General features: G+C 36.6%; 3 protein-coding genes across 4 annotated transcripts in view; all 3 read left to right on the forward strand.

Moving 5' to 3' along the window:
- The first annotated feature begins 1,602 nt into the window (after positions 1-1,602).
- On the forward strand, positions 1,603-5,694 carry BCE2 (2-oxoacid dehydrogenases acyltransferase family protein). The gene is made up of 8 exons (XM_021436188.2): positions 1,603-1,870; positions 2,116-2,262; positions 2,434-2,559; positions 2,988-3,367; positions 3,711-3,958; positions 4,657-4,745; positions 5,047-5,274; positions 5,426-5,694. Exons 1-8 carry the CDS (start codon positions 1,694-1,696, stop codon positions 5,537-5,539), a joined length of 1,509 nt encoding a protein of 502 aa, XP_021291863.1. The 5' UTR covers positions 1,603-1,693; the 3' UTR covers positions 5,540-5,694.
- A 182-nt stretch (positions 5,695-5,876) lies between these two features.
- GEX2 (gamete expressed 2) lies at positions 5,877-11,400 on the forward strand. The gene is made up of 16 exons (XM_021436186.2): positions 5,877-6,192; positions 6,343-6,678; positions 6,776-7,114; positions 7,235-7,561; positions 7,815-8,021; positions 8,130-8,200; positions 8,278-8,419; positions 8,566-8,874; positions 8,969-9,093; positions 9,262-9,479; positions 9,594-9,821; positions 9,909-10,138; positions 10,289-10,527; positions 10,619-10,775; positions 10,920-11,083; positions 11,263-11,400. Exons 1-16 carry the CDS (start codon positions 6,129-6,131, stop codon positions 11,350-11,352), a joined length of 3,246 nt encoding a protein of 1,081 aa, XP_021291861.1. The 5' UTR covers positions 5,877-6,128; the 3' UTR covers positions 11,353-11,400.
- Positions 11,401-11,648: 248 nt separating this feature from the next.
- LOC110422324 (oxaloacetate tautomerase FAHD1, mitochondrial-like) overlaps positions 11,649-13,129 on the forward strand; it is a 3,115-nt gene continuing 1,634 nt past the window's right edge. For both annotated transcript variants that reach the window (XM_089784547.1, XM_089784549.1), the window contains exons 1-3: positions 11,649-11,782; positions 11,875-12,040; positions 12,649-12,701. In XM_089784547.1, the coding sequence (XP_089640673.1) occupies positions 11,672-11,782; positions 11,875-12,040; positions 12,649-12,701 (330 nt within the window). In that variant the 5' untranslated portion in view covers positions 11,649-11,671. The remainder of the gene's footprint in view (positions 11,783-11,874; positions 12,041-12,648; positions 12,702-13,129) is intronic.

Raw genomic sequence — 13,129 nt, forward strand, 5'->3', positions numbered from 1 at the left:
GCCAATTGCTAATTATAGAGAGATAGGCAATCTCATTTGCATCTTTACATACATAGATGTGGTCTTCTAAACCAACTAAATACACTATAATATTATATGATGATGTTCGACCAAACATTCTCATTAATGAATATGTTTAATAAATCAAACAGATATATTAAATATCACAAAATGATACAAAAAGTTTGAGTAGAAACTAATCTTGCAATAAGCAACATCAAAGCATGCCACAAAAGCATGGTAGTGGCACAAAATCAGGCCTGGCAGTGAAGTTATCAAAAAAAGCCATGGTAATGAAGAATTAGTAAAAAGGAAAATGACCCTCATCAAGCTAAACATCCAATGCAAAAGTTTGGGAAGTCTACCAGATGAACATGGCTTATTGATGGAGAAATTGGAAAGTTTGTCATGTGAAAGAGGGCAACGTTGGGAACGGGAAACATGTGAGTGATTGGACATAAACCTACAGTCTTTTTAGGCACTTGGAGTGGAAATTTTTCCTTCACGTCATGGCGAAAACAGACAGTTTGCATTGGGGAATATGAACTGCTGAGGAGTGGATAAAAGCAGAATGAATTCAATCTACATATTCAGTCAGTTTTTCGAAATAAAAAATATTATAAAAAATAAGAATAGTAAGTGTTCAAAAAAAGTAGATATAATTTGGAAACGGACTAAAACCGGAAAGTGGATAAAGAATGCATTATTCCTCGCAGTATGATCGTGTGCTCACTTAAGCTGAATCACCCTTAAGCTTAATTTGAGCAGGAAGTTTAGGAGGTGATTACAGGAATAAGCCAAAAATAACTCATTGGGTCACCCATGAGGCCTATGAAGTTAAGTTGGACATAGAATCCACTGAGCCAGGCCCAAATACCTCATTGGGCTCCTTTTAGGCCTATTAAGACCAATTATACCATTTCCTATATAAGTTCATCAAGCCCATTTCCCGGCTGCCATTCTACTGGAGAGTTAAAAAGTGGAATTTGGTTGCTCTTTTATTTATTTAATTATTTATTCTCTTTATATAATAATTAATTAGATAAATGTGCCTCATGCTAATCCAGCTCAGCTCTGACTGGCATCCCAAATATCAAGCTCACTAGTTTAGATAAGATTCGCAACCAATCTTTGCCAGCTCATCAAACCCTTGGACATATTAAAATAAAATAAAAATCTAATCTCCCACTTTTTTTATTTAATATTAACAAAATTTAATTAAGAATATGAATATGTATTTGATAATTTTGAGATATTTGAACTCATATTTTATCCGATTATTAATAATTACAAAAGAATCAAATTAGAAACTCGATATTTAAATAAAAAATAAATTTAAAATCAGTTAACATATATTATCAACAAAAATTAAATTAATAAATTAAAATTTAAAATATTTAATAAATTATTCAATATTACATTAATTATAATTGATTTACATTAAATAGTAAAACTTAATCCTATGAATTATTATCTAGTCATAAAGCATTCATTGTAATCTTTAAATTTAATAATTAATTCCCTGGCTGCGACACGTGTTCTTTTTTTATATTACAGATTTCTTACACGGCTGAATCTGCTCCTACATAGTCGCGCTTTTGTCCGAACCACAGAGTATCTTAAATATCCTTTTCTTTTTAAGAATAAAATCGTAAAACCGAAAAAATAAAAAAGAAAAAAAGGCCGGAGAATTATGATCGGCAGGAGGATTTTACAAAAGGGAGCATGGAACGCCGGTCGGCGGTGGAATTGTCCTTACATGTCTTCGGCTCCATGTCCGATTCCGGCGGCGGCACCGACGGAGGAGTGTAGACGTCACTTCTCCAGCTACGCTAAGGCGCCGTTTTCATTAACCAATAACCTGGTCAATGTGAGGTTTTTTCTTGTTTCATGGATTCTTTTCTGTTCGAATTCAAATTAAAAGAATTTGGAAATTTCGAAATATTAATACCGGAATTAGTTGCTAATTTGATAGTTTCGTTGAAGTCTTAATTGAATTGTTGCTGTAAACTGTTGAATGGAAATTTGAATAGTTCGATTTTGAAAGCAAATAGCAAAAAGACGAACCAAACGGAGCTGATGACATTCTTTTTATTTATTTTTTAAATATTGTAGTTCTATATCCCATATGTCGTTCAAAGATGTCTGTTTTCGAGTAATGCTGTGGCTGATCTTCCTATGGAGGGAACGGTCGACGTGCCATTGGCGCAAACTGGTGAGGGTATAGCTGAGTGCGAACTTCTTAAGTGGTTTGTTCAAGAGGTGAGTCACGTTGATCCCTGTGTAAGTGTTGACTTTTTTTTCAATGCCATAATGTTCTGTTTTGATTATCTAATTCAAAAGCTCTGTCTTATACATTCTAATGAATACCTTTTGAAATCCTGAAGTTGTTTCTGGATGCTATTGAATGTTGATAGCTTTGTTTCTGGTTAGGGGGATGAAGTTGAAGAGTTTCAACCACTTTGTGAAGTTCAAAGTGACAAAGCAACTATAGAAATTACAAGTCGTTACAAAGGGAGAGTTTGTCACATTCTTCATGTTCCTGGTAGCATTGTGAAGGTGAGAATTAGCTGCTAGTTTCAAGAATTGAGCTTCTTGTATTATAAAATCAATTTGTTGATTATGATTGTAGTTTATTGATTCACACAGCTCTGTGGAATTGAAAATCTTGTCTAATAAGTAAGGTTGCTAGCAAGTGTATTATAAGCTTCAAAGCTACACTTAAATATTATATAAAAATCGAATTCCTGAGTACCTATAGGTGGAAAACATATGGTTCCATTGAATTTCTGGTTTACTGAGGATTTGATAGTGAGGTAGGAATGCTTGAAATTGAATTTAGCTGTGAAAGGAAGGACTCAGATTTGTATGTGTGTGTCTATTGTGATTATTTAGTTTTATCCTTAGAAGTTGTTATTTATGCCATTTTCACCATGAATTCATATGGCACAAGGATATTAATGCTTCCTCGTTTAATAAAATTGCAGGTTGGAGAAACTCTTCTTAAGGTGGTTGTTGAGGAAACTCAGGTTCCTCCAGTAATCCCTGATAATTTAGAAAATGAAAAACCAGTTGATGCTAAACTGAACAAATATAGTACTGGTGGAGTCCTATCAACACCTGCTGTTCGAAGCCTTGCAAAAGAACATGGTATAGACATAAATGATGTCCAAGGAAGTGGAAAAGATGGCAGGGTACTAAAAGAAGATGTGCTTAAATGTGCTATGCAGAAAGGTGTCATCAAAGACCCATCAGTTACCGTTACTGCTACTGCTACTGTTGGAGAGCTGTTACATGGAGAAAAGAGTTGTTCATATGTGTCAGCTGAAGTTGCAGGGCTGTATGAAGATACAATAGTTCCCCTAAGGTATGGGATACGGACATACATGTAAAATTTTTATTTGTGGGATTCAGTGGATATTAAATTACCTAAATATAATCATCATAGACTGAAGAATTTTTCTAATTGGACGTCTTATATATAACTTTATCTATAGTCAGGATGATAAAAATCTGTTAAAAAGAACACCACCACTGTTAGCAATCATGTGTGCACAAGTAGTCGTACTGACGCTAGTCTTGTGAAGTTCCTTTTGTGGTATTAAGTTGGTCAAATGCAAGTCCTTGCATACTTGTGGAAAAGAATTGTTGGCAGGCTGATCAACTTAGTTAAGAGTCAAAAGCATGCTAATGATGGTTTTTTTTTTCAGGGGATTCCAGCGAACAATGGTTAAAACAATGTCCATGGCTGCTAAAGTTCCACATTTTCATTATGTAGAAGAGATTAATTGTGATGCAGTTGCGGAGCTTAAAGCATCTTTTCAAACTAACAATACTGAACCTGGTATAAAGTTCACATTCCTTCCAATATTGATAAAGTCACTTTCAATGGCCTTGAGCAAATATCCCATGATGAATAGTTGCTTCAACGAAGAGTCACTTGAAGTAATCCTTAGAGGTTTGTAGACTTATTCTGACTTTTACTTGTCTCCTTATTGCACGTCTGATGGCCATAACGGTATATTGCTTGTAACTGCACTTCTGATGTGTTGGCTAAAGGGTTATATGTAGATGCTAGGATGAATGGTTTAAAGGGCAAGGTTTCTTTGTCTGGTATTTCTGTCTACCAGTTTGTCATCAGAGGGTCAAGACAAGTGCTCTTTCCAGTCTTTGACCCTCATCTGTTTGTATATGGACTTCCTTTATTTATGAATGAACTCTAACTTTCAAAAAAAAAAAAACTGCATGGAACACATCAGCATTCTACTCATTCTTACTCAGAAATTCATGAATCTTAAAGATTTTTTTTTTTTGAAAATTGTATCTTAAAGAATTATGTTCGATGGAGGTGTATTGCAGCAGTTGTTGCATAGTTGCTATAACTTAAGTGTGGAATTTAAGAACATGTGCTATTTTGACCAGAGGATTGTGTACAAATATGTACAGAAGTTGCATAAAAATATGCATTGTTGTTTCCACTGTGAAAATGTTTCTATGTTTCAGTTGTCAAATACTAATTGCTTCTAGAAAATGTGTTAATCAGTGATAGGTTGCTATTATTTTGAGTGGTTTTAACCCATGATAGGATTCTCTTGGTTGCTTCTCTCCCTGCATTCTCCTGACATGAATCATGGTTATTCTTGTTGATTATTTTAGGTTCCCATAACATTGGAATTGCCATGGCTACTCCATATGGCTTAGTGGTGCCAAATATTAAGAATGTTCAGTCTCTTTCTATCTGGGAGGTTAGTTACGTTTCAGTTCTCATCTGTTTAGGGATACTAATTCTTCTTAATTCCCTCTATCCTTCCTCTTCCCAGAAATTATTTCTCTTTCTTCTTCATAATTGAAGTGTAATATTTAATATTCTCCTTCCTCATCAATCCCTCCCTCCACCAAACCTTTTCCATATTGTCCATAATTCTGGTGATATAAGTTGAAGATGATGAGCTTTTTCTGTATTTTCCTTCTCCTTTACATCAAAGATAGTTCTTCTCTTTATACTTGCTCTCGGCTGTGCTTTTTTATACTCTGTTATATATTTAGATAACCAAGGAACTCTCACGGTTACAACAATTGGCACTGGATAACAAGCTCAGTCCAGCTGATATATCCGGTGGAACAATAACACTAAGCAACATTGGAGCCATTGGTGGAAAGTTTGGTGCTCCCATTCTTAACTTGCCTGAAGTAGCCATCATCGCAATTGGTAGAATACAGAAACTTCCACAATTTGCAGATGACGGAAATGTTTATCCTGTCTCAATCATGACTGTAAGCTTGCAATATACCTATGTTGCTTTCATTTATCCAACATCTCGTAGTATATCTTTTCCCCTGAATAAGCTTAATATGCCATAAGCTTATCTTCGGGGGGAGACGTAATAATCTGATCATATCTCTGACATGATATTCTCCTTGTCAGGCTAACATAGGTGCAGATCACAGAGTTTTGGACGGAGCAACTGTCGCGAGATTTTGCAACGAGTGGAAACAGTTCATCGAAAAGCCAGAGCTCCTCATGCTGCACATGAAATGACTAGGCTTTGACAATTTATCAGCTTCCTCTCTTCTTAACCGTTTCTTCAAAGGGTAAATGCCCTTGTGATAGTAGCAGTTAGCAAGAACCTCAATTCATAGCCAATAAAAATTGTTTCAGAATAAAGATTGAAAATAACTAATAATTTTCTTTAATTCTTTGCAAAATAGTTCATTTTCATAATATGGTCTAGAATTTTATCATCATTTTGCTTTGTAATTTACAGGTTAATTTATTCCCTCCGATTATTTTACTGCAAATTTTGTTTCATAAAGAATAATAATTAAATAATTAATATTTCAGATGTAACAAAAAAATAGCTAAAAATTTTCGCTACTGTCCCCTAGGAGCAATATTATCGCTCAAAAACGCCATCGTTTAATAGGCGACTGGATTTGCTTTTCCTAGAGAAAATTGGGGAAATAACTGAACCGTTTTCAACCGTCAGCAACCACTGAAGAAATCCAACGGCCTAAATTACTTCAATGACAAGCGTCAAAAACCCAATACACTTGATAAACTGCCCTTTCAAAAAATGTCATCACTTCCTTTCCTCTAACAGGGCCAATGGCTCACACTTCTCCCAATCATGGCGGCCGAATTTCACTGCATTTTCATTTTATTCCTCGCATTGTTCTTAACTTCTAGCACGGGTATTCACATTCTTTTTTTTTTTTAATTTATATTCAACAATGAACTGACCATAGACGCGAAGATTTGAGCTTGAGATCTCCAAGTTCTTAGTTCAATTGGTTTTTTTTTTTCTTTTCCTTAATGGAGAGAAATGATCTGACATGTTGCAGAGGAGGCAACAGTGCCAAAGTTTGCATTCTGTTGGTTGGATGACAAGGACACATTCCGAGCTGGAGATACTGCTACCATCAAAATCAAAGTTCTGGGAAACTTTGACAGCAAAGGAAATGCTTCACTTGACAGAAGTGCTTTTAAGCCTGCACTGACAGTGAATGGGAAGACAGGGAATAGTTCTTACATATCTGGTGTTCTTCTAGACACTGCTGGTGATCCGAGTACTTGGCAAATTGTCTTTACCCCAATTCTTGCCGGATTGTTTAATTTGATAATCGATGATGACCCTTTCAAAGTCATGGATTCATCTCTACATTTCACTGTTGAGCCAGGTTTTTCTTTCTTTTTGGTTTGTAAAACGAGGATAATTCACTCCATAGATTGTGAGTAAATGTTTTAACTTCCTACTTTCTGTTTTCTGATTCAAAGGGTCAATGTACCCTTCTGCCAGTGTTGCTTCCTGGTTGGGCTTCCTGAATGAATTTGAAGCGGGTTCAAAGGCTCCACTTTTGATTCTTCCTAAAGATGCATTTGGAAATAACGTTTCTTCAACTGACAAAGAACTGAATTCTTATAACATTTCAATGACTGCTCTCCATGAAAATGGCTCCATTGCAACTATGGTAAATATCACTAAAATGGGTTGGAATGAATTTGGATATATCATTGTGGAGTTTATGGCAGTGAAAGCAGGAAACTTCTTGTTACATATAGAAGGGGAAAACCAAATCTTGAATGGCTCTCCACTACCATTCAAGGTAAATCCAGGTGATTTGATTTTACTTATGATGGAATTTACTTATACTAATAGAAATGCAGTGTGAGGATCATTCAACATGTGTATATGAGATGAATAACCTCATTCAAATTTTGAACCGACCTTTGCAGGACCTCTAGATGTCTCTAATTGTGTGGCCAAATGGAAATTTGAATTCAATGCGTGGAAAATCTTTTCTAAGATGGAAATACTCATATACCAGCAAGATCAGTATGGAAACCTTGTTCCTGGCTTGTATGAATTTGATGCTGACGTTATAGAGAAAGAGACAAACCTGTCTATACCTGTAGGAGATTTGCAATTTGAAGAAGTAGAGCCTGGGATTCAGCTGTTTTCTTTCGGCATGTCTGAACTGGGGAATTTCTTGCTCACGATTTCTGATATGAAGCACAATAAAAGCATTGTAAATATGCCATATGCTTATACTGTCTTTGCAGGTGCGTCAGATAAACCTTCATACAAAAACATTTCGGTATTAGGGTTTTGCACTTCTCATGTCCTTGCCATCATGTGCCCTTGTGAACAATAATTTATGAACATTGGTGGTTAAGTTCTACTTATTCTTCTGCAAAATCTACATCTTCTTATGTAAGCATTGTAAAAATCAATGGTCATGCTGCTTGAACCTATAAAGGTTGTGCATTCTACATCTTCACGACAGATGCTGTTTCATACTCTAAATCTGAACAGGTTATTGTGATGGATTCAAGAGTTCCGTCAATGGGACTGGTTTAAATACTTCCGTTGCTGGGGAAATGGCAGAGTTTTCAGTTTATTTAAGTGATGCTTTCCAATATCCCTCCCCAGTGGAAGTAGAAAGACTTCAAGTAGAAATCAAAAGGGAAATTGATTCCTGTTCTGTGTTGCCTACCATATATCCTACACAGTTCAGCAATGGTATGCACATTGGAATTCATCAACCTTTTGGTTTTTCCTTTCATATATAGTGTTAGGCCCACGATTTGACCAGTAAGCACATAACTGAAATAGGGAATAAATATACAGGAGAATTACTTGAGGATGTTATAACCGAAACTGAATTTGCTCCTGCTCCATCTATTGGCCTGAATAACACTGTAAGAAGGGTATTTGCTTGTAGCCTTTGGATTGTTTGACTTGAGATTTTAATGACATTTTGGTTTTTGGAAAACAGCCTCCTGAAAGCTTGAAAATTCAGGCCAGTGCATTCAATGTCATGTATACTCCTGAAAAGAGTGGGATCTACAAAATTCATGTACTCTGTGGAAATATTATCCTGAATGGTGGTATTCCATTCACAAAGGAAGTAAAAGCAGGTTTGCACCCAAATAAGATATACAGCTTGGCACCTCTCTTACTGTTGCATCCTGAATTTTTGGATAGTAGATGATATGAACTTCTACTTACACATCTCTTAGCTTCACATTTCCTTGGTGACTAATGCTTTGATAATTTTCGACAGGTGAGGTTAATATATCACTCTCAGGAGTTGTAAGATTTTCTCCCAAGGCACCAAAGCTCGTTAGAAATGAAATAGTAGTACAGCTGAGAGATTCTTTTTCCAATCCCGTCGTTTCAGAACAGTCAAAGCTAAGTCTAGAGCTTGTTTCAGTTAACAAGACAGGTTTCTCAAGTTGGATGTTTGTGGATAACAATGATGGTTCATACACAGGTCACTATCTTGCCATGGAAGTGGGCACTTATGAGATGTGTGTATCATTTGACAGAGCGCATTTCTCGCCCTGCCCTTTTGAGATCAATGTGTATGGAAGTAAGTTAGTATTTCTGTGACGTATATAATCCATATGATTCATGATTTTTCCAAAGCATATGATGGTACTCTCTCTATTTCAAATGCCTTGCAGGTGAATATTTTCCTAAAGCATATGATGATACAATCTCTCTTTGGGAGGATGAGTCAATTTCTTTTGATGTGTTAGGAAATGACTACATCGCTGGTGTCAATGCGAGCATTGTTGAATTCTCAAAAGTAAGAGTAAAAGTTGAAGCAAGTTTCGATGACCTTTTCCCTCCAACCTCTCCCTTATCTTTCTTTATCCTAGGAGAAAGAGAATTGTTTCTATTTAATATACCGTCCTACACTAATGTATAGTCTTTGATGATTGAATGCTATATTGAGGATTATATATTTTTTCAGCCAGGTCATGGTTCACTTCTACAGTATGGAAGGCTCTTTAGATATACACCTTACAAAGATTATTATGGGAATGATTCCTTTCTGTATACTATATCTGACATAAATGGCGAACTCGCTACTGCTGCTGTCAACATTTCTGTACTCACTATCCCACCTCAGTTCGTTTCTTTTCCAAGTCAATTGCAGGCAGTGGAAGATGCGATAAGTCCCAGATTTGGGTAAGGTATTTGCTTGTCTTGAATTATTTCTTGCCATTGCCAATATTTGTAAGGCTCATATCATTGTGTTTACTTTCATTTTCTTTCACATGATTGAATCTTTACTCTTTGCAGTGGTTACTATGGATTTGAAATGAAATATTCAGATCCAGTGGAGAATATCTCTGTCATTCTCAGTGCCAAGTCTGGGAAAGTATTCCTGTCACCCATGCCGATGCAATTCTGGCAGCCAATATGGAGTGAACTTTCTGTAAGTAAAGGGGATGAGGAAGGAAAGAATTTGACCATAGAGGGACGCCTGGAAGCAATAAATTTTGCCCTTCAGTCTATTCAATATCTTGGGTACTAATCACTAAATTTAATCTTTTCCCCTTAACTGAAGGATATAAGTAAATTTCTCTCTCACTTCAATTGGTTTGCTTAAATAAGGAAGGAGAATTTTTCGGGTGTGGACACCCTTCGAGTTTCTGCCAGGAACAGAAACGGGGTCAATGACTTGGATGTTCCAGTTCTGGTGGAGCCCATTAATGATCCTCCATATGTTAACGTTCCTGAATTCATCATATTGAAGAGCACTAGGGCTGAATCTTTGTTGTTTAACAAAGAAACAGATAAGTTTCAGTTTTCTATCGGAGATCCAGATCTTCTTAACTTCCCCGGTAAGTTCAGAAACGCATGAAGTGGGACTTCTATAGCTTTGAGGAGTTGAATATATATTGGCAGCAGCAGTCCTTTGTTGCTTAATCATGCAACAATCTTGCACAGAACCACTTAAAACGTTAACATTCTGCTGGTGAATAAAATTTCAGGAGGTGAGTCTGGCTTTCTGCTCACATTTTCAGTGGAAGTCAGTGATGGGTTTTTGCTAGCAACTCTACCAGCTGCCCTTATCGATTCGACTGAACTGAAGCTGAAGAGTACTTATCAGTGGCAACCTCTTCAGACATATGTTACCATCTCAAAGCATTTTAAGGTCAAAGCTATAGGAATAAGATTCCGAGCATCACTTAATGATTGCAACACTGTCATGGAACAACTGGCCTACAATGTAAGTTAAACTTGTTTTGTTGCAGACTTGATTGCAGTATTCACATTCTGCAGTTGCATGAAAGGATTGAACTAATCATGTCATCCTTCAGGGTGGAGAGCATGGCGCTGCTTTAACTGTGGAAATAAGTGATTTGGGCCACTATGGATGTTATCTAGATTGTGCTGAAAGGGTATCGAAGCCTTTGTGCGCTGAGGCCACTGTAAACCTAATTAGAGGAAGGCCAATGAGCTCCTTGCTAGTTCGTAGTAAGTTGTCTGAATTAACAAACAACTTTCATCTTTCCAACATTTACCGTTCAAGTTACACTCTTGCTCCAGTATATAACCAGGGCACCTTTCAAAAAAAAGGGTTAATAATCAGAGTTTACATGCTTGACTTTGCGGTGACAGCCATAGGATCAGCTATATTCATTGAATTCCTTTCGTTACTTTCACTTGGATCGGTGCTTCTCTTCTTCACATGCAAATGTGCAATTCTTCTTGTCAACGAGAAAAGGCCACAGAATCCCAGAAATTCCGAGCCGTCTAGAGTGCAAAGTTCCCAGCAAGAAACTGTAAGCATGCATGCCTCGAGAAACCAACATGTCTTTCTGACTATGCTTCATTACAACCGCTATGTAGCCTTGTCCTTCAGCAACAAAGTTTATTTATTCTTATTATCACAAGAAAAGATTCAGATTGCCCTTTGCAAAATCAAATTTTGATTGTAGAAATTTTCCTGCTTCATGTGCAGTTAAGTACAAATTCAGCAGAGGATGCGATTCACTTCACAGGGTGTTGTTGCTCAAGCCCCCTTCTTACACAGCAGCCGTTTTTCACCTAGTCCTTAAACATTAACTAATGTTTGACATATGTTTATTGATGTTGACATTAAAAATCTGGAACAAATTTCTTCCTTGTATAACAGTAATTCGCTAATTTCTTTTTAATTGTACATAATTTACTCGTTTACTTTACTACCAGTATCTTTCCCTAGAAAGGATAATTTTTTGGTATGGGGGCGGATAAAAAGGTAATTTTATACTGAAAAGATGATTATTGCAGCCGTCGTTGCTCGTTACATACGTAGCTCAGTCGGTAAGTGAGAGCTGTCCATTGACGACCGTGTTGCTCTTTGCAAATCTCTGACGAAAAAGGAAAGCATGGCGGCTGCGGCATCGTTGCAGAATCTCCTGAAAGTCGGGACTAAAATCGTCGCCGTCGGTCGCAACTACGCAGCTCACGCCAAAGAACTCGGGAACGCCGTACCCAAGGTATCGAATTTTCGTTTATTGTCTTATTCGTAGAGCAGATTTGATCTGTTTCCGATTTCGGATTCAAATGAAGGTGGGGTTGTGTTTACCAGGAGCCGGTTTTGTTTTTAAAGCCGACATCTTCGTATTTGGAAAATGGAGGTACAATCGAGGTTCCGCACCCTTTGAATTCCTTGGATCATGAAGTTGAGCTTGCTGTCGTGATCGGACAAAAGGCTCGGGATGTGCCTGAAAAGACTGCCATGAATTATGTCGGAGGTAATTTCGAATCAGTTCTATCTGATAAGAACGACATGTCTCGTTTCAGTTTAGACTACTCAAGTAATCTATATGGTTTTGTTCCTTTTTTCTTTTTCCTGGTAGAACTCAACATGGGTTTCGATTAAACACTGTTTGGTGCTGTTTTCTGGGGTAAAGGTAAAGCTTTGGAACTAATGATCGCAAGATGAGAGTGGCTTTAAGAACTTGAGAGCCCCATTTTTGTGCAAAAAATATGATAAAAGAGTAGAGGAATTTGCTTTTCATCGTCCTCAAGATCCCACATTTGTTGTGAGATGATAATTGGTCCTACAGCAAACTTCAATTTAGATGTGCTTATTACTATTTATCGGGTATACGGGTAATTCGATTAGAAGCTTTAGTTTGCTATCCTAATATTTTGCCATAGTTTTTTCTTGATTGCTTCTGTTATGACTTGAAGGGGAAACATTGGATGCTGCCACATTTCCTTTTTTTTTTTTTTTTCTTTCTTTCTTTCTTCTTCTTCTTCTTCTTCTATTTTTGTTTATTGTGGTTCATGAGCAATCTACATAGATTGTGATGATGATCAATTTGATGTTGAAAATGGCCGCTTTTGTCTGCTTCAGGCTATGCTTTAGCACTGGATATGACTGCAAGGGAAATCCAATCTGTTGCAAAGGTACAAATATTATTCATATGAGCTCTTGTGTACATTTTTTAAAGCATTATTACTTCACATGAGAACCTGGTTGCCTTTACATGTTCTCTAATTTCATTTTTGGTGGCTGTTTTACTCCTTTAACTGATCAATGAATGAAGTACATAATTTAGAGGAGAAATCATTCAGCTTAGATGAAACACCAGAAGTTTTTCGAAATTCATTCTCTGATAGAGAGTATTTGAAAGTGAAGTTTTTTCTGGGATGCTTGCAGCACCATGTTGTTGCAGGATCGATGGAAGGAAAAAAGCTCGTAAGATAAACCATCATCATTTATCGTGGATCTTTAAGTATATGTTCATTTTTACTTTTGAGAACAAGATATTTATTTCTCACGTGTTCTTTCAGCTTTCCATGATTCAACTCTTATCATTTGAGTTTTTTTTTTT

The sequence above is a fragment of the Theobroma umbraticum genome, unplaced genomic scaffold (assembly GCF_002168275.2).
Source record: "Theobroma umbraticum cultivar Fairchild unplaced genomic scaffold, ASM216827v3 scaffold_130.0, whole genome shotgun sequence".
NCBI classification, from domain to species: Eukaryota; Viridiplantae; Streptophyta; class Magnoliopsida; order Malvales; family Malvaceae; genus Theobroma; species Theobroma umbraticum.